General features: G+C 40.6%; 1 protein-coding gene across 1 annotated transcript; it reads left to right on the top strand.

The window, feature by feature from the left end:
* Positions 1-1,843: 1,843 nt before the first annotated feature.
* Positions 1,844-27,985, top strand: fndc4a (fibronectin type III domain containing 4a). The gene is made up of 6 exons (XM_078289952.1): positions 1,844-1,932; positions 10,363-10,478; positions 12,033-12,237; positions 20,587-20,676; positions 23,846-23,979; positions 27,874-27,985. Exons 1-6 carry the CDS (start codon positions 1,857-1,859, stop codon positions 27,913-27,915), a joined length of 663 nt encoding a protein of 220 aa, XP_078146078.1. The 5' UTR covers positions 1,844-1,856; the 3' UTR covers positions 27,916-27,985.

Raw genomic sequence — 27,985 nt, 5'->3', positions numbered from 1 at the left:
TATTTATTTTTTTCAGCATTAGCCACAATAGTCTGCTGTTTCCTGGGAGTATCTTTGCTGCAGAAAACTGAACAGCTCTTATTGAGCTAAATGTCACAGAAATGTCAGCTACAAATAGACAGCTGTCATGGTAACTCAAATATCTAATATCTAATATCTATAGCACACCATCATATTTTTAACAAAAGGCTCTGTCTGCTGCAACTCAAAGAGGGTTGATGAGCACATCGAAACCATGGCAACACCTCAGAGAATGGAAAACAATCTCTCCTTGACCACTAAAATATTTTGAGTGGTAAAATAGAGACAGTTATGGGAAATAAAGTTTTGAAAAGTGCCACACACCTACACCACTGCCTGTCGATGGAATAATTAATCTGAGTTATGCAAACATATTCATAAAATACTGTATGGTTTCCATACTAAATCATCTTCAGATAAAATCTCCGTATAGAAGCTGTATAATATGGAACATGTTTTTTTCTTCTTCATTGTGTGGAATAAGGATTGCAGTTAGCTGGCACACACACCCCTATATAGACAAGCGATCTGACGTGGACGCTTGTCCCACAAGGCAATGCACTCAGTTTATCAACATGATTAATCTCCGTGATAACACGACGTGTAATGTCTTATGCATTGCGCAGTGTATGGTGGAATCATATGGTGTGGGACATATCGACCTTCTAAGATCTTGTATGCAGCCAGAACTCAGGGGAATCGTTGACTCCATCGCTTCGTGCTTATTAGATATCTAATCCCCAGTTTAATGAATGGAATATAGGCTCTGCGCACGTGAGCCGTATAGAGCGTTATTTATTTTTTACATAGTTGTCAGATAAAATATAGGCCTACTATTCCCTCTCAAACAGTTACACAACACGGTAATGTTTGTCTCAAACAAAAAATCGGATTTCAGTGACATGCAACATTTGAACCAAACTGCCACATTAATTAACACGCGAAAACGCTCCTGTTGCTTCACTCTCATTGGAGCGAAATTGTTTTTAAGGCTGAGCATGGCTCATAACCTGGTAATATCACCACTCTGTATCATATTGCGGTAAATATTTTCTTTGACAGGTCTTTAAATATTAAAGGAGCTGGAAAGGCATTCTGTGAGCAAAGCCAAGGCTATGCGTAAACTGCTCGGCCGTCCTCTGATGACACGTGGATGAATAATCATGCTATGCTGCACATACATTGTGCCAAAAAGCTAAAGTGCTAGAAACTAGGAGGTTCTTACAGGCTGTTTGGGCAGCCGCGGAGAAGACACTAGGATGACCAGTTCGCGCGGATGAATGAATGAATGCATCCCGTAAACAGGCAGCTGTGGTGCGGGAGGGCGGACTGAAACTTAGGCGCTGTCCATGGTGCTGAATCGCCCCGGCGCGTCCCCTCACTGTCTGAGGGGACCGACGACCTCCTGAGCGTCAGTGTCCTTACGACCTGCTCATACAAGAGCACTCGGGAAGATTGATGATCGATGGTCCTGAGGATGGCATGAACGGCTGCTGAAGCCTTGTTTCAGTTACCTGCTTTAATCGGGCACCAAATGTCTCAGACTGCTGTTTGGTGCGAAACCAACCGCATGAATGAAGGATTTATGGAATTCAAATAGAAATGAAGAATCCGGCTTGTGTTGACAAAATGTTTGCGAACAGATCTTTTGTCACACACTTTCATAGGTTATTTACAAGTGATTGACCTGCTGTAGCCCGATTCAGTCAAACTGACCGTTCCATGACGAAACGATTCGTTAAAAGGAATATCAACATGTTATAAAATGAACTAATTAAGAAGTAGGAGATCTACGTTTTTATCTTTCTAAGAAGAGGAACAGCATCCATCAAGACATGGCTCGGCTGCTTGTTTTGATTAACTCCGTGGTCCTGTTGCTTTTTGGCAGCGACATGTTCCTGGTGGGAGCAAGTAAGTAAGCCTCTAGCAAAGGAGTCCAATCAATTATTTTGTACTTTCAAGGCTTATAAAAATGCACCATTAGCTCCATTCACAGGATTATTATGTAACACGTGAATAAGTCACACTAAGCTGCGTTTGTCAGTGTCTGAAGAGGCTTCTGTTGTATGTCAATTTGAACCTGATGCTATACTTGATTCTCAACTTCCTACCAGTCAGGCCTATTATACTTTTTATTATTGTTTATGTAGTCTACTTACTTATTTTGTACCTGAATGGCAAACTCACCCAGTAATATCTGCTTTTCTTGATTTGGATTAGAAAACCGGTATACTGTATAGTGAGGTACAAGGCTAGGCTTTACTTTCTTTAAATTATTCATGAAAACAAAGACATGATGTCTAACTCTGTAGATTTCTATGTCAAATCATTAATGTTATATATTTAAATTTATAGCTATGATAACCTTGATAATAACCTTGACAGTTTGTCCTAATTGTGCATTTAATAAGGGTGATGTTAGCAGGTTTACAATATGACTAACCTGGAAATTATTTCCTGATGAGAGAGCCCTACACTACAGCCATATCCAGCTTGTACCCCTTGCTTTATGTCTATGAAGCTTCTATCTTGTTTGAATCAGTAGAGCTCAAGTCATTCTTATATCTGGGTCATGGTTCTGGACAAAATGCCCTTAAAAAGTGCCCACTGTGGGACAAAATACAGGTAAACCCACATCTTTAAATTAACTCAATATACCACAGCAGTTGGAGTTCAAATCTATAAAGTCATGTCATTACAATGGCAGGCACTTTATCTTACCTCCAACCTAGCTTGGTTTATACCATGTGCGATCAACCATGTATGTCACCTCCACATTCATAGAGGCAAAATCACATGTGCTTTAAAACCAGTAACATAGCCTACTTGGGATGTAAAACCCTCTGTGTTCTTTCCATTGTAAGCCCAGCTTCAGACTTGCTGTTTATTAATCTCTCATATTTCTGTCACAAAAGATTCTCTCTCTCTCTCTCTCCCCCTCTCTCTCCCCTCTCAAGGGAACTGAGTCCTACATGTTACAGTGTCATGAGAGAATCAGATTGGTGCTCCTGTGCTTCTGTGGGCGTGTCCTGTCTGTTTGAGGGAGAGGAGTATTCAGAGCTTTTGCCATGTTCTGCTCTAAAATCTAAAATCTCAGTGGCAAAAGGAGTGTTCTTCATGGAGTTGTCAAGAACATTAATACTATTAAAACAATAAATAATTCACTTAGAAATATGAATTTGCTGTTGCAATAAGCTACGAGGTAAATAAAATAAATGTTGAAATAATTACTGCCATTCCTATGCATGCTATGAGACTGTGGGATTCACAGTGACACATCGTTCAGAGGAAAGTCTACTGTAAGCCTCTTTGGTTTATATTGAGGTGGCCCATTAAATTTTCAATGATACAATGAGGCAGGGAGAAGGGGAAATTCTGTGTGAAGTGTCTGTTAGGTAACCCAATTAATGGAGACCTGGAAACTGGCTCTTTGCTGTAATGAGAGAGTAGTACTAAAGTCGTGAAAGGACAAACTATCCTCCAGTGGAAACTGGTGAAGGCTAGTGTACTATATTAGTTGCAAATTGTTATCTGTATGCTTCCTATAATCACATCCCAAATCATATTCATTGTATATACTGTTAGTATCTTTTTGCTTTTATCTTACCAGCTGAAATAGCTTTTCAAAGCTTTTCACACATCCATTAGGCATGTTTGTCACCATGAAACATGACTGCAGTATCAGAATGTATAGATGTACACAGGCCTGTCTTAAAATGCACATTTGGAAATTCCAACTGATTTCTAATCATTCAAATCTGTAGACACATGACATATGGTCCAAATGACCATGTAATAAGGTCAGCATTGAGCCAGCTGCCAACATCTGAATAAAACAGATTTCGCCCACTCAAAGAGAATCCCAGTATGTGGCACACTAAACCAAAACTCTGATGATACCTCCCTAAGTCAAACAGGAGAGACACACATAGGGAGAATTACAAAATAAATAACTTTGACTTGATATGCTTCAGTTGCTGGGTCCAAAATGAGGAGAAATTATTGGCTGAGGGGGCCTGTATTTATTTACACAGTCGGAAAACAAGCATGTTGGAAAATTAATCCCATATGAGGTCAAAATAGTGCTCCAGAAAATAAACAAAATGTGTATTATAATTTATTGGATGGCCAGGTTCATATCACTCTGCTAAATTGGCAATTTGCTGTTCATAAATCTAGTGACACATTCTTGTCAAATAGATATTCTGTATTAGAGCTAAATATCCATCAGAGCGAGGCCCATGTTTATTCACGCACTCATAACTTTAGCTGCTGTATGAAGCAGCAGACATTCTACAAACTTACAGAAATATAGACTACAGTGCCGTGCTGACAAACTCTGATTGCAACAACCAGTAATGTATTCAGTCCTCCATTTTACATAGCTGTGATAACAAGAAGTTTCATACAGTTTGGCATCTTGTTTTGATGTTCATAGAACCAGCAAGTCAACAATTATGTCCACTGTAACTGATAAGATGGCTGCTAGAAACTTATGGAGAGAAAGTTATGGAGAAATTGTTAGAAATCTGCTCCTGCACTCCACCTCAGTCGTAGCCTTTGCCTTTCTGTGATGATGAAGTGTTGTTACCTCACAGCCGAATAGCCCATGGGAGTTTGGCCACCGATTACATTAACCTCAAACTGGCACCTGGTCCCATCTGGTCACACTGTTGTATCACCGCCTGCAGGTCCCTGACAAAGTGGACAGTGTGTACCTGAAGGAGATGGAAAGGGACAGTGAGTGCCTCTACTGTAAAGAGGCATTGAAAAGTACAGGATTTAGCTAAGCCTGGCTGCACAAGTCTTTCCATGCTCAATTCAACATCGGCACTTTACCAGTGTTGTTGCTACAGTGGATACCAGTGTACTACAGCAATGAAACTAAGCAAAGATCACATGTACCCACTGCTCCCGCATGGCATCAAACAAAAGTAGGATCTGAATGTCATCTTGAAATCAAGCTCAAAAGGGAATGCATAGCGGAGATGAAACAAGCGACTGGCTTTCGAAGGCAGTGTGGGGAAAGACGGTGCTGAGGGTGAGATAAAGCCAGCGTGATATTGCCTAAGATCCACTGCCAGGCGATTTGCAACATCGCGGCCTGGGAGCAGCAGTAACACAATCCCCTGCTGTGCAGAGGCGTGGATTTAGTCTTCCCATGGTTGAGTTTAAAACAGATTGACTTGTGAATACATCTATAAATATCAATTAAAGTCCATGTATTGAAATAGGCAGACCTATTATGATTAGTTATAGCCTTTATTCATCTGTTCTGAGTGAATATATCATACACAAGAGACCACGGCATTACAAGCTATTATAACAGTAAAACATTACAAGCATACCTTCAAACGGTCATAAACTTCAAATATCTTGCAGAGGTAATTGAGACTGAAATGTGATCAATAACATGGGGATACAGAGTCCATCACCTTAGTAAACCCACTGTGCTGTACTGTGCCTTTTGAGTGTTTGAAGCGATATGAATTATGCACCCATGGGAGTTCCATTATGACAATGTTAGTGAACCGATCAATCACTTGGAACTTTCACGCCCCCTGAATAAAGTGCTGAGCACTCATTCGTGTCAGGCTTGACATTGTCAGTAAAATCTAGCAGCAGCAGCCTCTGTCTCTCTATCTAGGGCAGTTACTGAGCCATAGAGCAAATGGCACTGCATTATATTTCATACATGTGCCCAGCTTGTGTGTTGATTCAGAAACCAACACAGGAGCAAGCACTGGGTTTACATTCTTCTAATGAAATTTTGATTTGTTAACGTGTGGATGAGGCTGTTTGATTTGTCAACTGTCAATTTGATCTTATAAATCTTGTCTTTCAATGTAAATAGAGAATATAATTCCAGTTCATCTGTAGAAGATTTTCAGTACTGAGTTGTGACCGTAGCCCAATTCAGGGTGGGTCACTGACTGTGCCATCACACTTTCTAAAGACATGCATGGAGATGAGATTTATGTTTGCCATCTAGCAAATAATCTATGATGCTCATTAAGCCTGTGATCACCTTATGGAAGCACGATACATTGATTGCAGATCAGTAATAAAAACCTGCACACATTCTGTTATGTTAATGCAGTCGTTCTATTGCTTGACCATCTCGCTCTATCAGCTCTACTAGACAATCTCCAGTGTCTTTTGATCTTGTTTTGAACGCAACATAAACAACCCAAAACATTCACTGCACAGAAATAGCGGAGTGTACTGTGCGTATTTCCCCTACAAGTAAACACAGGACAAATATAAGATGCCATGGTCCTAACTTTTTTTTCATCTCTTTTTTTTTTAACAAATCTCAAACAGGGCTCCTTTCCACGTGGCTTGTCATCCATTCAGACATCCACCTGCACTTTAGCTATCTCTGCGTGTGCACTCTGTCTAGATGGGGAGTAGCTAATGTGCCGGGCTGTGGCTGTACTCTATGATTCATCCTGACAGTGCGCCCACGTCCCAAGAGGGTGTTACCATTTGTATGCCCCGACCTACACCTCACCCACTGCGACCTATTGCTGTTTGATTTTCAGATCTTACATAACACGTCTTCTGGAGTGGGGCTACTCAAGATATGTGGTCAATAACAAATATTGAAGTCTCCCCAATGACACTTGTTACAGCAGAAGGGAACATCAAACACGGCTAAGCTAGGAGGGAACATTGGGAAGAGGTTTGAACTTCATAATTGATATTTGCACTAGGAAATCACAGAGCAACAGTGTTCATCTGTTGCCTGCTCTTGAGCCCGCCCAATCAAACTGACAATGATGAAATATTTGAAATCTCAGGGTCACTTTGCTTACATATCTAAAATTTCTCAAACACTGAACGCTTTATTGGTTTGTAGATGAATGGTAATGAGAGCAGTTTTTGTGTCTGCATGTCTGAGTCTGCATGTGCACGACAGTAATGGGGGTTTCATGGTAGAAGAATGGCACCATATCCAGACATTTCAAGTTGAAAATATACTTGTCCTGCTCAAGTCCCTGCAATGGAAATAGCCATTCTATAGCAACGGGGCAGTAATACGTTTGTGATGATTCATGGCCTGCTTCAACTGAACCGTCACTTGCTCCATCAGCAATAAATGACCTATAGACCATGCTTCATGGTTACTGCCTGATTCTTTGCCCATGTGTGGATGTCTGTAACCCCCATTACCTAAAGGACAATGAGTTTCAAGAGAAATGAATGTGTCCTTTCCTAGATAAATGGTGTACCTTAGTCTGAGGAATGTGCACTGCGGGAGGTACGCTCAAGGCAATCAAGGCTTGGCGTTGTTTGCCTGCTAGCTAAAGATTCAGAACAATCCTGACAAAACAAATGGATAACCTTGCTATTGTGGCAAAGTGTGTACTGTGGATAATTCACTTACAAGGCTACAAGTTTCTGTGTGGCAATCTGAAATGTCCTGCAATGAAAAGAGTGGCAGCTAACTAGGTTACTGTAAGGCTGTTCAGTGTGGGTGTTTTATAAGGTGATAAACTGAAAACAAAAAAAAAAAACAAAAAAAAGCCTTGTCAACTAAGTTGAAGAAGAATGTGTTTTGGTAAATTGCTGAGAGCCAATTATTGACTCAGCATCTTGTGATGTAAGTTTATTGTTGGTGATAAAAAACAATTATTATCATGACACACAATTAGCATGTTATTACATTACATTGAGAAACTGCCAAGGCACAAGGACAAAGAAACCATTAATGTAAATATATCTGTGACTCATTCCCCTCAGCCCTCAGATGATCAAAGACAATTTGGACAATGTGACTCTTCCACTCTCTTAACCTACGTCTATCTGAACACATTAGGACCCCTGCTTCCATGAAGGAGCTTTTCATTAAATGGACAAAATGAGACAGGCGTAACCTCTTGACCTCATGATGTCAGCGTTACCAACAGCCAAGCCCCCCCCTCCTCTACCCCCAGTTGGAACATTCATTTCCCCTTATTCTCTCCATCAATGGGTAACCATTAGTCTGGTCCCATGTTCAGCTCAGTCTCTGCCCTCCACTAACCAATCTATAAGCATGTCATGGGTCCAAGGAGCTGTGAGCCATGCAGGTGTCTGACCCTGACCCCCTGAGGTTTATGATGCCACGAGGGCTGAGACGGGGAGACATTGTTAAGACTGATAGCGTGACCAGAGGGTCTCGTGACCTCCCGCAATGTCATTGGCTAAGAATTGATTGTCATTTTGATAGTATGTGTGATCGCTCACCTTTGCAGCAGAACACGGAGGCCATTATTGATTGTCTCTCAGATAAAATAGAGGGAAGTGCGAGAACCGACAGAGCGGGAGCGTGAGATAAAAAGGGGAGACAGGGAGAGAGTAGCAGCGAGGGAGGTGAGAGGAATGGGGAAGGATGAAACTGCAAATCTTTTGAAATAGCTCCCAATTTCAGCATTTTCTCTTTCATCTTTCTCTCCCAAGTGCACTTTTGGGATGAAATATTGTCCTCGTACTGTACATGCCTTTGGCTGTCATCTCAAGACAACTATGTTATAGGGTAGTGAGCTTGTTCCTGATAAGTCGATAAAAGGTTTGCAAATACTAATTGACTGTACAACCTTCAATTAATATTCACTTTGTATTGGACTGCTACTAAAAGCTATAACTTGGAATCCTCCTTATAATTTATGTATATCAGTGTCTGCTGTATTTTAGCTTCGAGATTCTATTTTTAGGCAGGGCATACCTGTATAGCTCCTTCAGTGTATCCTTATATCCTGATACCATCCTCAGAAACAATTCTTTGTTCTCATTCTTCTTCACATACCTGACAGAGCGAGACATACGAGTCTCCCCTCACTTGACCCTCTCCACATTGCATCCATTAGTTTCTGTGACAACACACAAAGTCCATTAGACCCGCGTCGACGACAAAAGCCCTGAGGAGAGCCTCCAGGTTCCCTCTACTCTATCTGCCCAACCAATCCCATCTTACCTATCCATTTGACCCAAGTGATTGCTTGGAGACTGTAAAGCTGTACAGGCCCTCTATTGGATCTGTCACCCTCTGTTTCTCCTGCCCATTTGCGTTGAAAGCTTTTGTCCCGCCGTAATCAGCTTGTCCACTGGCAACTAAATCATGATAGATGGCTGGAAAGTGACAGAGTGAAGAAATGCGGCCCTGTCCAAGGGGTGGGGACATGAAATGGACACCCTGGTTACTTTTAAAAAGGCCAGTCTGTCAAGTTGAAGGACAAGGCTGTTTGGAGGGAAGGGGGGAAACAAATGCGAAAAATTCAGACACATTTGTGATTTGCAGTGACCCTGTAGTTTAATAATTCAATGCAAGCAAGCAATGCATTGGACCAAGTAACTAAATGAGCTCAAAGATTACTCAGCATTTATTATTTTGTACCCTAATTGTTCAGTCAGAGGAGCTGATATAGTAACATGTCACCACAGGCCTCCCCTCAAAACCCCACTGTCAAAATATTCCACCGGCTCCAGAGAGTGCAAAGACCTAAAGGCAGACATGTATAAAATATTCACTATACTGTAGATATTTGTGGTTTGCTGAGATTGCTTTTGAAAGCAGTTACATGACCCTCTGCAGGAACATGCCATGGTGATATTTAAATTCTGACATGGACCAGCAGAGTTAATGGAAGGATGGTTTTGTTGACACAAGACAAATTATTTTGCCCCATGCATAAATACAGCATAAGGGTTTAAGTGTGACTCAATAATCCCGTAGCAATGGTACAAGAATGTAATTACATAATACTGATGCCAATGTATGATGGATATAAAGTGTGGGACAGAGGTGTTATGGTGATATGGTTGTGGTGACCGTATCCTGGTGGCTTTGTGGTCTAATGTGCTCTGCTGTGAATACTGTGTGTGTGTGTGCTGTGGATGCACAGGCTCCACTGTAGCTCATGCTGTGGTGAAACAGCTTGCTGCTCTGTTTCCTGACTCCCTTCGCTGACTCATCTACAAAACTGACAACAAGTGCTTTGAGAGTATAAACTGGCCATTCTCTTTTATAGAAAAAAAAAAAAAACAGCCGTGGTGAGTTGAGAGTACAGATACAATGCATGAATGTTTTCTGGTGGAGTGTAGACACAGATGTCCTAGATAATTCAAAATGTAGAGACGCATCAAATAATTTTATTGCCATCACAAACCTGAACGTTATCTGTTCAGTAACATAACAAGCTATGTTCAGGCTATACATTCTAAAAAGTACATAGAGATAAAATCATGTATCAGAGCTTTTACCAGATGTGTAAACAATACCTTGACATGACAGTGTTCACTGCATCTTCACATTACCATACCTTCCACAACATAATTATTCTGTTTCCTTTTCACCAGACCGGCCACCGGCTCCCGTCAACGTGTCCGTCATGCACCTGCGGGCCGACTCGGCAACTGTATCCTGGGAGGTTCCAGAGGGAGATATAATCATTGGCTTCTCCATCTCACAACAAGTAAGTCCTAAGTTTCTAAATCTTTCCAAACAATGGGAAGATCAGCAGAACAAACTCTGAAAAAGAGAAAAATTACCTCAATTTTATTTTTGGCCACGGCCATGGAGGTTTGGCACCGAGCCTTCATCATGTCTATTTGAAAAGGTTTTGGCAGACCAGTAGACAGTATGAGGAACAGCACCTGCATGGTATCCATTTTCTACTAAGCCACAGTTCTTCTTGACAGTCTGTGGTACAAACGGGGATAAAATGCCTAAGAGCAACTTAAGTATTTGTTGAACAGTGAAAAGACAATTAGTTCACTGACTGAACTGAATTTGTGTGCTCAGCAAATACTCATCATCACTCAGTGTATCCCGAGGTTGCGTAGCATACTGAGAGAGTAGTAGCACACGCACACAAGATCCATGGTGAATAAAGATTTGTTTTTGTCTGGATGCATATTCTGAGCAACCCCTTACAAAGCTTTGCTTAGCATGGAGGAAGGCTGACTTAATCTTGACTCCAAGCCTGGAATCAAAATAAAACTTGGCATGCTTGATTTGTCAAGAGAAAACAAGGTTGCAGGGTGAATGCACATATCTGTACCTGCCAAACTGCATTTTTCAGGATGAATAGATTTCAAAGGCTTAAAATAGGCAAACGGCCCAATGAATACTAATGCTGAATGACGGAATACCATATAACGACAGTAATCGTGTTTATGCTTTATGGAACTCAATACATTATGCAGCCGTTTCACTCTGCTGTTCACTCAGTGCGACTGATGGGGCGTACCCAACATCTAAACTTCTCTCCATGGCTGTTCATCATCTTACGCATCTGAATTGAACAGGTCTGGTAATTGTCTGGAGTGTATATGGCGGTTTAATCATTACATTATTCATTGTTTAAAGAGAGTAGTGAGTTGCTTTATCAGATCCCTCAGTCTAGCAGGGCCATAAAAAACACATAAGAAGACATCTGGTCCAGTGCGTCTGAGTGCAGATGGGCCAGAAAGCGCTCTATGCACAGAGCTCAGCATGCAAATAGGAGGAATTAATCCCACAGCTTATGGGTTTTGATAGCCCAAATAACATTCTCAAAGGTCAAAGACAGAGTCTGAGACACAAAGCTGATGTCTCGAGGAACTTCTAGAATTTGGCAAAATTTTCACTCCACAACTTTTCAGCTTCCAGCCTCCAGTCTTCAACACAGCTGTACATTTTCACCCCCTTAACAACCATTCCCTGCCACATTTCCGTCCCACATATACATATATATTTGAGTTTGTTTTGTTTTTACATTTTCTAGAGGAGGTGATACAATATTGATCCTCAATGTGGAAATATATATTCTTAAGCCACAACACCTTTTAGGGAATCAGTGTCTTCCTCAAGGACATTTCCAAAGGGTTGATATTTGGGGTCATGGGCGATCAAACCTGGCACCTTCTGGTTAAAAAATGGTCTTTCTGAACACTAGACCACCCTGCTGCCCACTATATCAGTTCATTTATCTATCCATTCAGCTATCCATTCATTCTACTGATTCTATCCCTCTTCCAATCCCCAGAGGCAGGACGGCCACATGCAGCGGTTCATCCGGGAGGTGAACACCACCAGCCGGGCTTGTGTTCTCTGGGACCTGGAGGAGGAGACAGACTACATCATCCAGGTCCAGTCGATTGGCCTCTACGGGGAAAGCCAAGCCAGCAAGAAGGTCCATTTTCGCACCCTCAAGAAGTCCGACCGCTTCCCCTCCAACAGCTCCAACCAAGGTAAGCTGCTCTGACACAAGGGTCACATTTAAATATGGAAAAGTTCATGTGAAAAAACTTTGTTTGATTCTGGGTTCTAGGACAATAACAAGGGAAGTTTTGTCAGTGAGGGAGTTGGGGCAAATGTTTTCTCAAATACAACAAATCATAAAGGATTCATGGTGGACCTTTGTAAGACATTAAATGCTTTATAAATTAAGTTTTCAGACTACTGTGCCATTACTCTTATATTGACAGTATAACACATTATAGAGGAGAAGGCCTGTACATACAAATCATTGCACTGAGTGTAGTGTTTGCATAAAGTTTAACCTGCTACACACACAGCAGCCATGCTTTGTCAAACTCTTTTCAATGCTTGATGCTAACCCTAACCCTAACACCTCTGGGTGTGTCAGCCATGAATGCTCCAATAATACCAAGTGTGTCAAAAGACAGACAGAAAACTCCTGGGTAAATGGATTCATTTCTACTTGCCTTGGACAAGCACCATGTTAAGGGGAGTTTTTTTCCTCTGGCTATCCTTTTGCTCGTTACACTCCAAAAGCTCAAAGGGAGCGTTCCTTCTTGGCAAACTAACATTCATTTGCTAGCTTAGCCAAGCCAAAAATCCATCAGTAGCTTAGTTGAGGTCTAGCTAACTGGCACCTAGCTCTACCACTTCCAACTCCCTATGCTTTTCATCTTGCTATGTTGCTACGGCTACATCGACCCCCCAACAGCAAGACCAAGGAAACCACACCCCCCCTTTGCCCAGGTACATGTGGAGCCTAAATCTCAGGAAAGAATCCCCACTCTTTTGTTTTTTGGACGTCCCAGGCGGTGAGGTCACCACCTCTGTGGGCGTGAACCTACCCAAGGTCTGTAAACGCCCAGAATTGATGTTCCATGGCCAGCTGTCCAAGGGAGCAAGGACACAGAGACTTTTATGATTTTGAGTTAGAGTAACCCTTTTTTAAGTTATGAGGGCAGTGTCGATGTCTAGGCTTTTTCCTATGGCGGGAAAGATCAAATTAACACGTGAGTCCTGGAGACCCTTTGGACTAGAGCAGGTTCAGATGATTTCAGAGGCAGCACGGGTTCTGTGGCTGATGTCCAATGGCAGCATTGCATGGTTAATCACTGCAATGGAGGTTGGCTGTAAGGTTTCCTTCATATATTCACTCCAAAAATGTTGCTGCTAATCAGAAGTTAATAGCTGGTAGGAAAATATACTATAGAAAGCAAAACGAAAAACTCTCTCCCAACTAATCTTCTTCTTTGGCACTTCATCTAGCCATGAGACGTTATAACTAAAACTGCAGCATGCTGGAAAGATGTATGAAAAATCGGATGGTGTTATAGTTTTATGGAGAGTAATAACCTCTGTCAGGCAAATAATGCTATGAGGTTTGAATACAGAGTATAGATGATGAGGTCAATAGGTCACTGCAGCAGTTACTGCATTACATAACATAATGCAGAATGTTTGCCTCACTTTCAATTCCATGTGGTATGTCAAAGGCCTTTTACTCGGGGCAAAGACAGCAGCATCCCATTTCAGAGGCTTTTCCTGGTGTTGTACTATAGCCTCTCCTGGCTGCTGAACGCTTTTAAGCGCCTTGACATTGAAAATGAGGTACAGTAAAGGCTAGTGCCGACATAAGTGCATGTAACCTGGAGCCTCCTCTCACAGCGTCTCCCCGGGGGGCTCACTGTGCCTCTAGCAGGTTTATTTTCTCCCATCGTCCAATTCATTATTGACAGGCTCTTCATGCATGGCTGCAGGCAGGCTCCTCTGAATTTATGCAACTCTATATCACTTGGGGTGCCTAATCAGGATTCTGACACACACTCTAAAACACTTCAAATTCAGTTTCTGGGCTCAGCTCATGGGCTGGAGGAAATGTGAAGGCCGTGACCAATAGAGAATGGGTTCAGTGACTCTCAGTTTCTCATAGCACAGATGAGGAAAGAATGAGAAGAGCTATTAACATTACATTCAGTTGTGAGGTCTCTAAATTTCAGAAGCATTTCCTCAGCTAATCTGCTCAGCAGTGATTCAGCCATGATTATAAGATGAGCTAAGTAAATTAACTCAAATAATTGCAACTTGCATCTGACATTGGTCTAGGCCCTACTTGAAACACTTTTTTCCTTCATGATTTATATGGTGTAGTCGAGGTTCTGAATACGGGAAGTGCTGATGCTAGTGAATCATAAGTGTTTCTCTTCAGCTGACTCAGGTTGGGTACCATTAGATAAGCTGGCATCATCAGCCAAAGTGAAAGAGAAGGAAACTAATTCAACATCACCTTCTACACAAGAGCCTGTGTACGTTCCATTTTAGGTTTTTACAGGCACTGGCATTACACTGCTGCTGCTTTACATCAACATTAAACGTTGAGGAAATGTATTTCTGTACATATTTCTGAACAGAAGAATCTTGGATGAAGTTAAAAAGACAATGAGGGATTTTGCTAAGCTCACTGACCTTCAACATCAACATGCTCAACAACAAGTTTTGAGCATGGAAAAGACTTCTCTGTGTCTTTCTACTTTGTCAAGACTCTGGAAAACGATGTATTTACTATGCAACATTAATCAGGAGTTGTAGCCCCCTGAGTCATCCAAGTGGGTCAGAAAAACAGTCCAGTCAGTGGATGAGCTTCATTAGTGGGAGTGTGTTTTTGGGTCCTACTGTATAAGCAATCAGTGTCAACTTTCCATAAATTGAATGCCTGCAGTGCAGACTGTACATGCCCCGGTTTGAAAGGTCCATCCAATCACATCAAGCTTCCAATTTAAGTCAACTACATGTTTTCTTGTTTCATTATTGACATCTTGTCATTATGTATCTTCATTCATTTTTATGCTATCCGTGAATGTATGGTTGACTGAACTTTGTATCTGATATCACAAAGCACAAAACACCTGGAGAAAAATCTACATGTAGCAGCTGTGACCGAATCAGTCTTAATGTTCCTTTACTGGCTAATTGTCTTATCCCAATTTGAGAGAAGGGCATTGACGATAGCCTATATTATACAGTTGTGTTGATACAGTTTTTCCTGGTACAGGCTTGTATACATATTCCTCAATGCTATGATAGAAATGAGCCCATGAAACCATCCATAGGGACTTTTGACTACCATGGAGGAGTAAGATGTTACAATGATCAAAGCCATCATGCCCTAGGTGAGTTCCTGAGGTCATCAAATGAGAAACTGAGGCTCTGTTCCTCCATTGTAAACAGCTATCTCTTAGCAACATTGTTAATTCCTACAACGTCTGAAGATTAATTTCCATTGTTTTCTGAAAATGTAAGTTCTGTCTCATGGTGATGTAGTCCTAGAATATTTACTTGGCCCACTGAGAGAAAATGTTTTGAATTTAATGTTCCCTCCCAAAATAACCTCATATCTGTATTTTTTACTTTTACTTCTTAGTCCTCAATCCAATTAAGTGACATCTCACCACCTCAATTAAATGTCACATTGTTATGTTCAGTTTCTTGCTGATGACCACAGTGCTTTGAAAAGCCTTTTTAATCTAGCCTGCCCCTGCATCACAGAGCCATTTAAAAGATCCTTTGTCATGGCCAAGTGCTCCCCATTGAAAGTAAATTGATTTGCAGCGTATCTGAGACATTCCAGAGAGCTAGAGCTATGATACTTATGAATCAATAGTGCTTTTATTTCCCCCACTGCAATGCTCTTTGATCTAATATGATTACATATTACAGCATATGCCGCTAAATGTAAACCTATCCTGGACTGGTTCCGAATCCATCTATTTCATAAAAAGTAAGCGCTGCCTGGCAGCAGATATACACCATGTGTAGCTGGAGAATTTGAATTTAAATAGGTTGCTGTGGGATTTTCAAAGTCTAGTCCAATTTCATTAGTTCGCTGAAAGCTTTTAATTAGAATGTATGCATGTGCTTTGCCTGCCCTTCAAAAGTGAGGTATGTCTTGCTGTGGTCAGAACAGACCCAGGAGAGCTGGGAAATCTACAACAATAATGTTTTATTTAGAGCATGGCTCTGTCTTTCAGTTAGAAACATGCAGCAGTGACGCAACTCACAGTAAGACAGGCATAAACATATTCCTTTTAAACTGTTCTTTGACATATGCCTTGAGTATTTTGAGCAAAGTGAAAATATTTTGAAGAACTCTAACACTAATTTTGCTGAAGATAAGGTAAAATTACAGCCTAAGGAAGGGACTTTTCGAAATTTTTGAAAATATATATTTACCATAGGGGCATCCTCTTCTTCTCACAGAATGGGATCTGCAAATCGACAATGAATGCATTATGTTTGTTGGCATGAAAAACAGTGAGGTAACAATCAATACAATAATCTCCAGATACAATTATATAAATAATTCCTCAACAAAGCAAAATCAAACCACTGACAATGTTACCCCCTGCCACTGAACTGTCAAACAGCTTCACGTATGGAGGGTAAGAAAAACAATATTTTTAGAGGAAGAATGTCTTGTGCTGTCAAACATAACTAGGTATGTGGTCCCCTTAGACACAATTACTGTGTGATACTTCAAAGGGATGTCAGGTTGGCTCTGCTGAGTCAGAACCTTGCCTCCTCTATCTGACAGCAAAGTAACAAAGCTGCACTCAACACTGAAACCAAAGTTTGCTGCCTGCTTAATTTTTATTCATGGGTAAACAGTTTAATAATTCCCATCTTTCATTAATGCCCTATTTATGTATAAGTTCATATTGAACAGTAAATGGCTGTGCTCACATTGGGCAAATGGTGATACAACATCAGAGAAAAGACCCATTCTAGAGGATAATTATAATTAAAGCAAGTAGAAAAATATCAAATAAATTGTGCAACGAAAGTGGCAGAGCTACTTTCTCTGGATCATTACTAAGTCGGACCCTCAGAGCAATAAACATACAGTAGAAAGTGAATGGCAACTTAGTGACAGTGTGTCCCAGTTCTATTGATTACCACAGCTGAACGTGGTAGGGACTAAAGAGCTAGTTCATTGATTTTAAATCAGGGCTTTAATCCTAATGAAACCTAAGAGCACACCATGTAATTGCCTAGTCTCAAAGAGAGATAATGTAAGAATAAATCAGATGAGTTATCTTTGTGGTACCAATATAGAGCCCCTGGTGTGCTAGTACATGGCTTCACTGCACAGTTCATAGCCACAACTAACACCAAGGGATTTGAGACGAGGAGGAGGAAGGTTGACTAATTATCGCAACACGGACTCTTTTGTATACTGTAGGCACAATCCAGTCCAGGCCCTCATTCTCCTCTAGGAGAGAATCAAACAGCATATCTGAGTATGGTGCCGATGTGAAATATGTATGGTGCCGCAGCAGCACGTTATTCAGGACATTTGGAAATTCTTTTCAGCCACTCTTTGGTATAAAGCCTTGCATTACTTCACAAATATTCATCCCTAATTTGGCTTAGTACCAAACAATCTTTCGTGGGTGACTTTACAATTTATAAACATCCTAAAAATCCTGTTTCAGGAATGTACTTCACAGCATTTACCACAGCATGACAGGGTCTAGATATCACGGCAAGGTGCCATGATACCTCACCTTCAGCATCAACTATGATAATGTACTGTAGATAATCATGAGGCCATCAAGTTGGGTGGATTATAACAGCACCCCACACAAAAAGGGTGCTTTCTAAGTTGAATGATAATCTAAAATGGACTTAGAAGAAACTAAATGCTGTTGACTTAAGCTATACAAAGTCTATTGTTAGGGGGAAATTGTCAGACTTTGATTCTGCATTGATGAAGAGCTTATCAGAGAAGCCTATCAGAAGCTTAGGGAGATGGTCTTACATAAATCTTGCAGTCAAAGAGCAGCTTCAGGGGTTAGGGTAGGAAGCAGCTCAGAGTGTATAGAGAGTTCAGTGTTCCCAGACTACTTAAAGTTGTGGTGCGTGCAGCTTGTGCTAATGCCCAGCAATGGAGACATTTACGGCGTATGAGATACCCATAACAAATGCAGAGCAGTTTGAGAAAATCATTTGTATGTTAAGGAATAAGTCCCATACTGTCTTAGTGATTTAGCACTCTATGAGAAGGGGGTTGTTCCGTTGCATCCCCCTCGCCTCACAGAGGAATTCAAATGTACAAATCCGAGGAGATTTTGTGGATGCTGAGAGCGTCTGAAGACACCGCAGTAGACGTCAGAAGTGCGGTGCCTAATGTAGGCACTGACTTAGGGATTTGTAGGGCATTTGTAACAGGGTCATGGAGCTGGATGGAACAAAGCACACTTGGAAAATACAAAATTGAGGATGGAACAAATATATCAGCATGATGAAGCGGAAAGATGTGCCCGAAACCCTTTCTTTAAGTTAAGCAGGAACAATAGATGAGCTGTAGCAAAGTGTAAACAAGAAGAAGTTAAGTTGGAAAGACACAGACGTATCCTATCAGGATGCAAATGCAGTCTCTCAGGGAATGTACTCCTAACCAAGTGCTGAAGTTCCTTGCTTCAGCGATTGAAAACAAACAAACCGGAAACAATTATTGACCGACTAGGAGAGAGAATCAAGTGCATTCGATCGGTTTTGTATGTGAAGAGAAACAAATCAGAAAACACGTATTACTGAGTGAGCACAAGTTAACACAACACCTCACAGGACCAGCACTGAAGCTAAGCACTGGCCTAAGACTGGACCTGGTATTTAAGTGCAAGACAGAGCCAGCTGTTTACTTCATCACAGTAGATCAGGTAGATGAATCTTAGATGCAGGTTGTGGAATGCCAGAATTAACTGTTGAACCTCCCAGATGTGTTGTGGGCCTAATTCAAGGAAATATCTATGATGAAAGATGGCCACTTGATAATAGAAAAAAACAACAGATCCTTCACATTGGTCAATGCCTCAACAATGATGAGAGTCTCTCTGTTTGTGACCTGTAGTCTCCCTCCCTCCTTCCACTTGGGTTCTCCACTGTAACGTACCGCTCCGTCTTCACCCTCTACACACCCACACCCACACCCACGTACACCCACACCCACACACCACCACCACTTCCCAAAAACGTGGCAGCACAATTGACCCCACTTGGTAACTGCTATCGCATGCAGCAGAGAGCTGACAGCCTGGTATTCGGAGCCAGTGTCTTGACGACTTGATTCACTGAAGAGGGGCAATTGGGAAGAGTGGTGCGCTGGAAGAGTTCCATCCATGCAGGTTAAAAGATAGTTTGGGGGGTGGAAATAGGCCCATAGTCAATCCTCTTAAATGAGGATTAATGGTACAAGATTGACGTGTGATTTTCCCCACCACTTCTTCTGACTACCGTTCCTGTTAAATGGCGTGACCGTCATATGAGATGAACGGAACGTGCATTTTTGCCAGCGCTTGCTGACATGACAACTTAATGGTGATTGATATAGATTGGCTGTTGACTGGTTTCTTTGTGAGTAATGGGAAGCTATAGTTTTAAGAGGATTTGCACTCTATTTAGGTCCAAACGGTTGCCAGGAGGTTCTCAGTTGTTTGAAGCATCAGCGTGTCATTTGCTTCTTAAATGTAGAGTCTCTTTTGTAGCTTGGTGTGTATTTTGTTTCTCTCACTATTCTCAAGACATTGGATGGGGACTTAAGTCACACTTAAGTTACATACAAATTGACTTCAGACTCGACTTGGACTCTAGATTAGTGACTAATGAACAATGAGCATCTGTGAAAGAATGGCATTGTACTGCATACAATTTTGAAGTGTTTTTTTCTATTTAGGTTGCATGTGACTATGATGTATCTAGACGTCTGATGTGTTGTTCTGATGAACACAACAGCTGCATGGCATAAGCTGCAGTGACATTTATAATAGCAGTATTTGGTTACAAGACTTCAAACCATTAAAAAGCTTAGTTTTCATTGTGTTTTTTTCCTACTGGGCAGTATAATGTCTGAAGTAATTATGTACTCTTGTGGTTCCTATCTAAACCTTAATTTAGGTTACATTATCATTTAACCAATGTCTAACATACTAACAGCTAAATGAGCCATAATGTTATCAGCTGGTGTAAATTTCTTAGAAATAATGTTGTGGGTTAGGCAGACTTGATTCAGACTCGTGACTAAAGACTTGAGACTTGACTTGAACTTGCATTAAGTGACTTGTGCTGCTCAAGACAGTGTGATACTTTAGATGTGAAAGCTGAGTATAAACATGTTTGAGTTGTTCATATTATATCACAAATACAGGCAGTACAGGGTTTACAAGACTAGTCTAGTAGGTGGGTGCATTTAGTAATAGTAGCAGTCTGCACTACATTTTTATTTAGTGTATATTTATTTAGCAGTCTGTATTGACCACAGCTGTCCTGTCTCTCCTCTCTCCCAGATGACCCCACAGTGCAGGGGCTGGACAAGTCCAGACATCTACAGACAGGAGAGATGATCATCATTGTGGTGGTTTTGGTCATGTGGGCAGGTAAGTTTGTAGTTTGTCATAGCTTAGTATAGGCTTAGTTATATTTCAGCCAGATGAGTAAGAAATCTGAACTAAAAATCAGGATCAGAAACACTTCAGTAAAGTACAATAAATGTACAGGATTCTGTCTTGGTGATATTGGTGCAGAGGAAGATCAAGTTTCAAAATACATATTGACACACACGGTAGGACAAGAGGTGTGTAGAGTGCAAGACATACATTATAATAAGCAGTAGACTATACTACATGCATTCAATATCTACAGTATATACATTCAAAATGAATGCCTACATGAGCCATTTTCCATGAGATTTGGAGGTTATTCTGAAAATTAGGGCCATATCATTAGCCATTTTTGCCTGTCTAAAATTGCACTCAACTGCAGAATGTTGTCTTTGGTCTATCAGCCAAAATCAAATACATAATTAAGCAAGCACCAACTTTTACAGTACTGGGATCAAATGTAATATGCATTTTTTGATTTGGCAAGTTTCCAAAGCTTCTAATTAATATTTACTGTATAATACGGTCTCTATAACAACCATAAACTCCTAGGTCCTCAGAGTCTAACAGTAACAGGTTTCTCCATGTGGCTTCTTCTATAAAGGATATTAATAGGTTGGTTGAAGGTCTAATAAGGTTTAATAGATATAAATCAAATTTAAAGTAAGGGAGGTTACTGAGAATTTGTTATCATGAGTGAAATGACATTAAAATCCTGCTTACAAAGCTATAAGAAGATGAAACATCTTGATGGATCTGAAACATGTCAATGTTTATTGTCTGCCTTAATAATGAAGACTGATGGTGCACATCTTCGAAAGAAGCTTCAGACTGTGGTTTCCCTTGTAGCTACGTCAATACATTTACACACCAATCAATAAGTCACGAATCAATGAACCTGCCAGTCAATCAATCATCCAGCAGAAGAATACCACTAGGGTCCCTACTAAGTCAAAGTTAATGCGCTGGGTAATTCTGACGCAAAAATAAATGTGACAACTCGGAACATGTCCCACCCATTCCAGGCAGTTTTGTTCAGTAATGTCAAACCAACCAAACCACCGTCACGGCTCTCTGAGCATTCTTTGCTCTTCAGCGCTCCATTCAAGTATGACTTGCTATCCCTTTGAGGAATTGTGCTGATTAATGAAGTGTTGAGGCACGATGAGAACTGGCATATCTGACAGACTTCCAAGAGCGGGGTTTCCCGCCCCTGAGCTACAGAGACAGATCTTAAAAAAATACTAATCAGAAGAACCAAAGTAACATAGAGGATGTGAAGACAGAGTGGGAGTGAAGGAGTTGTTTGATCCCTAAAAAAAATAAATGACACTTCTCAGTTGCAGCAGCAGTTGCACAAACCTCTTAATCTTTTGCTAATTAAATTCTAGCTTATAGCTGCTTCATAAATTCATAATATCACGTTAAATAGGTTTTCTATGCATTTGGAATAAACAGTTACTGTCATCTATATATTCATTGAAACAAAAAATATTATTATAATAGGCTGCTAATTTACAAGCAGTCCTCAGCTTCCAGTTCAAAATCAGATTGAACTCATTTACTATATTTTGTAAAGAGTAAAGTATCTTCAAAAGTGCTTGAATATGCAGTTAAAGACCTGGAGAAAAAACATCTGCTCACTTTGCATAGCTGTGGAGTTGAAGTGGGAAACCTTGACAGATTGGTGCTGGTTACACTGAGCATAGTGTCACTTCACATCGGGAACTGTTCAGTTTATCTTTGTGAGGAACAGCACATGACATGAACTGAACCACGTTTCTACATATCTTTATCTACCTTGGAGCTTGACTGCCAAGTGGCAACTTTCAGATGAAATACTTGTTAACATTTATGTCTACTCCAGATGTCTGTTTCCTTGTCTATTCCTCTACAGTATTTTATACTTTTAAAGCTACCGCTCACATCCAAAGAAGCATTCAACTTCAGTAGAATTTTATGACAAAATGTAAATCTATCCCAGTTGACATTCACTACATTTACCAAAGCAATTCTTGGGCACAAAGGTACTGCACTATTTCCTAGCTCCATTCTCTTAAATATATGTAGGCCAGGAAAAGAACACCACAGGACACAAACTAAGATTTGGGATCTTTATTCCTGCCTGACTACGCCCATAAAAGAGCAACAGCATTAATCAAAGTTTAAAGGTTCAAGATAAATGTGAACTGTCCCTTTTCTACTCCAGTCTTTCCTCTTTGTATGCCAACAAGTGCATGGACTTGTGTGCAAAAAAACATCTATATAGTAATGCCCACAGAAATAAACTTAAGAGCATAAATCATTCATAGTGTGGTCTTTCATAGAGGCCTAAAGTTAAGTAAAGTACAGTAAAGTAAAGGGAAGTGCATACAGTAAGTAGTAGTAGCCTGTCTGTAATAATAATTTTAAAAAAAAATTAAAAAAAATGAGACAATTACCATGATGGGTTAGTCTCTTCTTTAAAACACATCAGTATCACAAATGAAATCCTCAAGGGAAATAGAACAGAATTCCATAGAGACCATACAGACAGACTCACTTATCAAAGTAAACATCCACTAATCAGCCTTGACTGTGCAGCTGGCTAACATCAACATCTCCCCTCTACAAAGAGACAGAGACCATTTAAATGCAACATTGTTTTCTGTAATCTTGCACAATTTATTGAAAACAGACTACAATATTAGATCTGTGCCACATGATGAAAATGTCTACATAACAGATACCGCATACAGTACATCCATAATGATGAATTGCTAATTATATGAAATTCTTGATTGTTATGAATATTTCTCATAGCTCCCTAGTTCTCATTAGTAGCTCATATTAATTCATAACTTCAGTGAAGCAAGCGAGTTAACTGTGTGCATACTTATCAAAACTGGAGGCAGAACTGCATCTGGCAGATTGCAAAATGCAACCTATCAAGGTCCATGGAGAATTTACTGTCTTCCAAGCTTGAAGATAAAAGCAGGAGCATCCCAACCCCCTGGGAACTGAATTAGATTATCCACATGGCCTTTCAACGTGCTCAGTTAGAGGAAGTGGTGACAGGTCCGTGAATGACAGCTGCTGCCATATGAATGGATTCCTAACCCTCTTCGTGTGTGCGTGTGTGTGTGTGTGTGTGTGTGTGTGTGTGTGTGTGTGTGTGTGTGTGCAGCTGTTATTGCCCTATTCTGCCGACAGTATGACATCATCAAGGACAACGACTCCAGCAACAACAAGGAGAAGGCCAAGCCGTCGTCGGAGAGGAGCACGCCAGAGCATCACAGCGGAGGGCTGCTGCGGAGCAAGGTGAGCAGCTGCGTCTCCGAACACATCACCACCAGCACAGTCCAATCAGGGAGCACATCTTCCGCTGAATTCAAAAATGAATGAAAGACTTAGGAGTACAGCAAAGTTTTGGGAAACTGGCCCATTGGTAAGTGATGAGAACATGGACACCAAAATCATTCCTGTGCCTCCTCTCCCATGCTGAGAACATTCGCTCCAGTGCTCTTTACACTTTAGCACACAACATGTCGAGTGATCGTATGTGACTGCATAGGGTTATCTCAAAAGGGACAAAACACTTTTGCAAACTTGGTTGCCTTGGATGTATTATCGTGATTCATTTTGTGGAACACAGTTACATATAGGCTCTGGTGTTAGAAAGCATGATTACCTTGGAGACTAGACACACAGCTATTTGGCTATTTGCAATGGTTGATCTCTTGTAACTAGAACAATGCCCAAAGATAGTGTAGCAGCTAAGACCCTCATGTCTGGACCCACATGTGCCCCTGCTGGCCTAGGATGAAGCCTGCCAGAAGCCTCTCTCCTGTGCCTCCCCTCCTCTGTCTCCCTCTCCTACCCTCAGTCTCTTAGTTAAGAAAAAAAAAAATAGTATTAAGTGGAGTGGATTGCCCATTCTCCCATAACAGCAAATTAGCTTTCCCAAGGATTAAAAAAAAGACCTAAATTGACATTTATTTGATTAGTGAATGCAATTTGCATGTCAAGCTTTTATGACAAAAATAAATTGAGAGGCTTGACAGCGCTCATGTCAATTTAATTCAGAAATACATTTTCTTTTAAATGCAAAAACTGAAAAACTTGTCATATCAAAATTCTCGTATCAAATCTAAGGAGATCAATGAGAACAAATGGTCACTGGTATCACTGGTAAATGAGTTTTACTTCAAATTTTCATTTTAAATTCAGTCAATTTAAAATGAAAATGCAGACCATGTCATGTATTAATGCTGTGCACTTTCCTGCACAGTTGAAAATAGCAGCTATTTTGCCATGTAGCATCGTGCTGAATCATCGCCCATTGAGTTTCATGCCTGAAGTCATCTTTACTCAGACTGCTCTGTTGCTGGAACACATCTCGACCACAGACCTTATTTCCTGGAGTTCATTTGAAGCTTGACCTTTATATACGCCAACTAATTTTCTCCATGACCCCTCTGAGTTCATATCGGTATCCATTTCAGACATGAATTCCTATATTTACTGTAGCCAAAACCCAATCTATAATGTAACCTTCTCCATCAAGGATTCTTCGACTGGGAAAAACAAACACCATCTCACATTCAATAGAGCACATAAACGATATGGTATATCTCCTACTGCTGTAACCATGGGAATCTCCAAAACACTGCATTCCCACTCAATCACAGTCTCCAACAGTGCAAAACACTTACAGAAAAAAAGAAAATACATTGCACCTACAAGCAGCATGTCGGTTATAGAAGAAACGGAGGAGAGATCTGGCTGCTGTTCCATGATACCAGAGTTAAACTTTGGATTGAGCTCAAATCCTGACTTGCTACATGGGGGACTGAGTGAAAGAGTAGGGAGTCCATACTATGAAAAATACATGCAATGCCAAATAGGGCAATGGATAACAGATATAAGTCACTGTGGGTGAGTATTGAGGCCATGACCAATCGATAGCAGAGGTCATTTGCATTGTGAATGTTGACCTCTGGGTAGGATTCAACTTAGCGACATATTGAGTTCTCCTGTTTAAATTAGCTGAAGGGTAATCATTCTAGGATTTTTCATTGTGTTGCCTTATCTCCTTTTCCGGTCCTCATTAGGTGGTTGAATGTAGAAGCAAGGTTTCTGTCAGAGAAGCTCTGATGAGAGCTTGAGGAACTCTTCTCATAGGAAACCAGCCAAGAATTGTGAATGAGATCTTCGATCTTGGGTAAAGCTGCTTATTGACATAATGACCAGTGCGCACCACAGGCTAATAAGTTTCCAGCTGGTGCTTTGTGCCTGAAGCTCCATGAGCAGGCCATTTCTGATTCCCACAGTTGGACTTCTTGCTCTGCAAGCTGAACTAACTTCTGATCATTATAGCGTCTACTATAAAGTTTTATTGTAAACTCATTAAACTAGGCTTTTTCTGGCAAATGATTTATTGATAGCATGTGCTGTGCTATAGGTGCATGTAAATTAACAAAATGATCATTATAAAATCACATCCATTACTCCTGAAGCTTTAATTCAGTCAGTCAGTGTATAGTGGTGCCTTTTTATGATCACCAAGAAAGCCCATGCTACCCTATTGAAGCTGTTTGCCGTAAGCACCATAACACTCGCATGGCTGTGAGTAAAAGGCTAATTAAGCTTTAACAAAGTATTAAAAAGGCCCAGTATATGCTCACATTAGCTGGAAAGTATCATTGAAAAATGTTGACACTTAAAAATGCTTCACAATAGCTTTCCTCCAACATTAAGATTACATGCATTAATTATGCGATGTGATTCTATATTTATTCTAACATAAAAAACAGACATTTTTTAGATAATTCATATACTTATCTATTATGTATATATGTATATGCTTACAAACTCAAGGGGATTTATCAAAACATATTCCAAACAATCTTGTTCACTGGTCTGCAGTAAGCTTACAGTATGGCAATGTTTTCTGTAATCTATTTGCCATCATATTAATGCACACAAAATGTTTCACAAAACATTTCTTCACACCATAACCTTAAATCAGTAAACATACCTGTATGGCTGCTGAAATAAACCCCCTAATCCTTTCTCACACCTAAATCTTCAGCAGTTAAACATATAGAAGTTTGGGCCTTTCAGTACACCAGGCACACAAAAGAGACTGAAAACAGCAGCAGACAAAATGAACAAGAGAACAAGGAAAAAGGATCAGGTGGATGGGAAAGTGGCTTTCATGGCAATCAATCCCCTCTGCTTTTCACTGTAAATGATCAGGCTGAACCCTGCTGATGACCAGGATCGATGGTGATGATTTTTCTTCTGGCCTATCTGTCAGAGAGCACAGTGGGCTCCAAAGACCTCCGAGAGGGAAGGACACTCGCAACAGACACAGAACCGATCGCAGCACCGCCACACCGATCAATGACTTTGGATCGATGAACACAAGTGGCTGATACATAAAAAGTAGTATCTTATAAACGTCTGACTTACAACTTCAATAAAGAGCTTTTGAGGGGCCTATGATATTTCAACCGATGAACTTTAAAAAAAGGGAGCTATGCTTTGAAATGAGGAAACAGCCCCCTCAGGCATTGTAAACAACTACTGGCCTACATAACAAATCAAACTATCAGCCCTAGAGAGGAAACAGCCATCTGACAGTCTTTTCATCTCTCCCCCACCCCAATGTTGTCCTTAAATCATCTCTTACTTGAACCAAGAACTGAGAAAGAGTGATGGTTATAATTCTAACAGTCTTCTTCTTCTTCCTTGCTGTCTTTTATTTACAGTAGGGCCACTTTTTAATTAATTCTAGGCCCGTGTTATCCAAATATCCTCACAAAAATTCATTAATTTAACCCTGGAAACTAAGAAATGGGAGTCACTTGAAGCACTGTAGCTTCGTGGTTGCCAGTCACTCTGGGGGATAAAAGTGATAAAAAATAAGGAATTTAAAACTTCAGGGCTTATTGAGTTTAACCAAGATCAAACAATGCAAACATTTGAAGTGCTTTGAAGGGGATTAATCTGTATCATTGTGGAACATAGATTATCAGTGTCTCCAAGCATTTGTTCTTAATACTATTTGAGTTCATGGCTCAAATCAACCTCCTCAGGCACATCATTCAGTAACGGTGCACTGGCCTGCTATGATCAAATGACGCCTTAAAAGGAGAGGAGAAAGGAAAAGGAAGTCATGCTGATTTTTATTTCTCTTATCTTTTGCAGTTTCATCCCTCTGTGCCATCTATCAACATCATTGAAGTTTGAGGGGAAGAATGCGGATGCGGATATCAGATTTCTTTCTCTCTCTCTCTCTCTCTCTCTCTCTCTCTCTCTC

Source organism: Centroberyx gerrardi, chromosome 18 (genome assembly GCF_048128805.1).
Source record: "Centroberyx gerrardi isolate f3 chromosome 18, fCenGer3.hap1.cur.20231027, whole genome shotgun sequence".
NCBI classification, from domain to species: Eukaryota; Metazoa; Chordata; class Actinopteri; order Beryciformes; family Berycidae; genus Centroberyx; species Centroberyx gerrardi.
The sequence above is the reverse complement of the archived record's forward strand: the minus strand, read 5'-3'. Positions and strand labels throughout refer to the sequence as shown.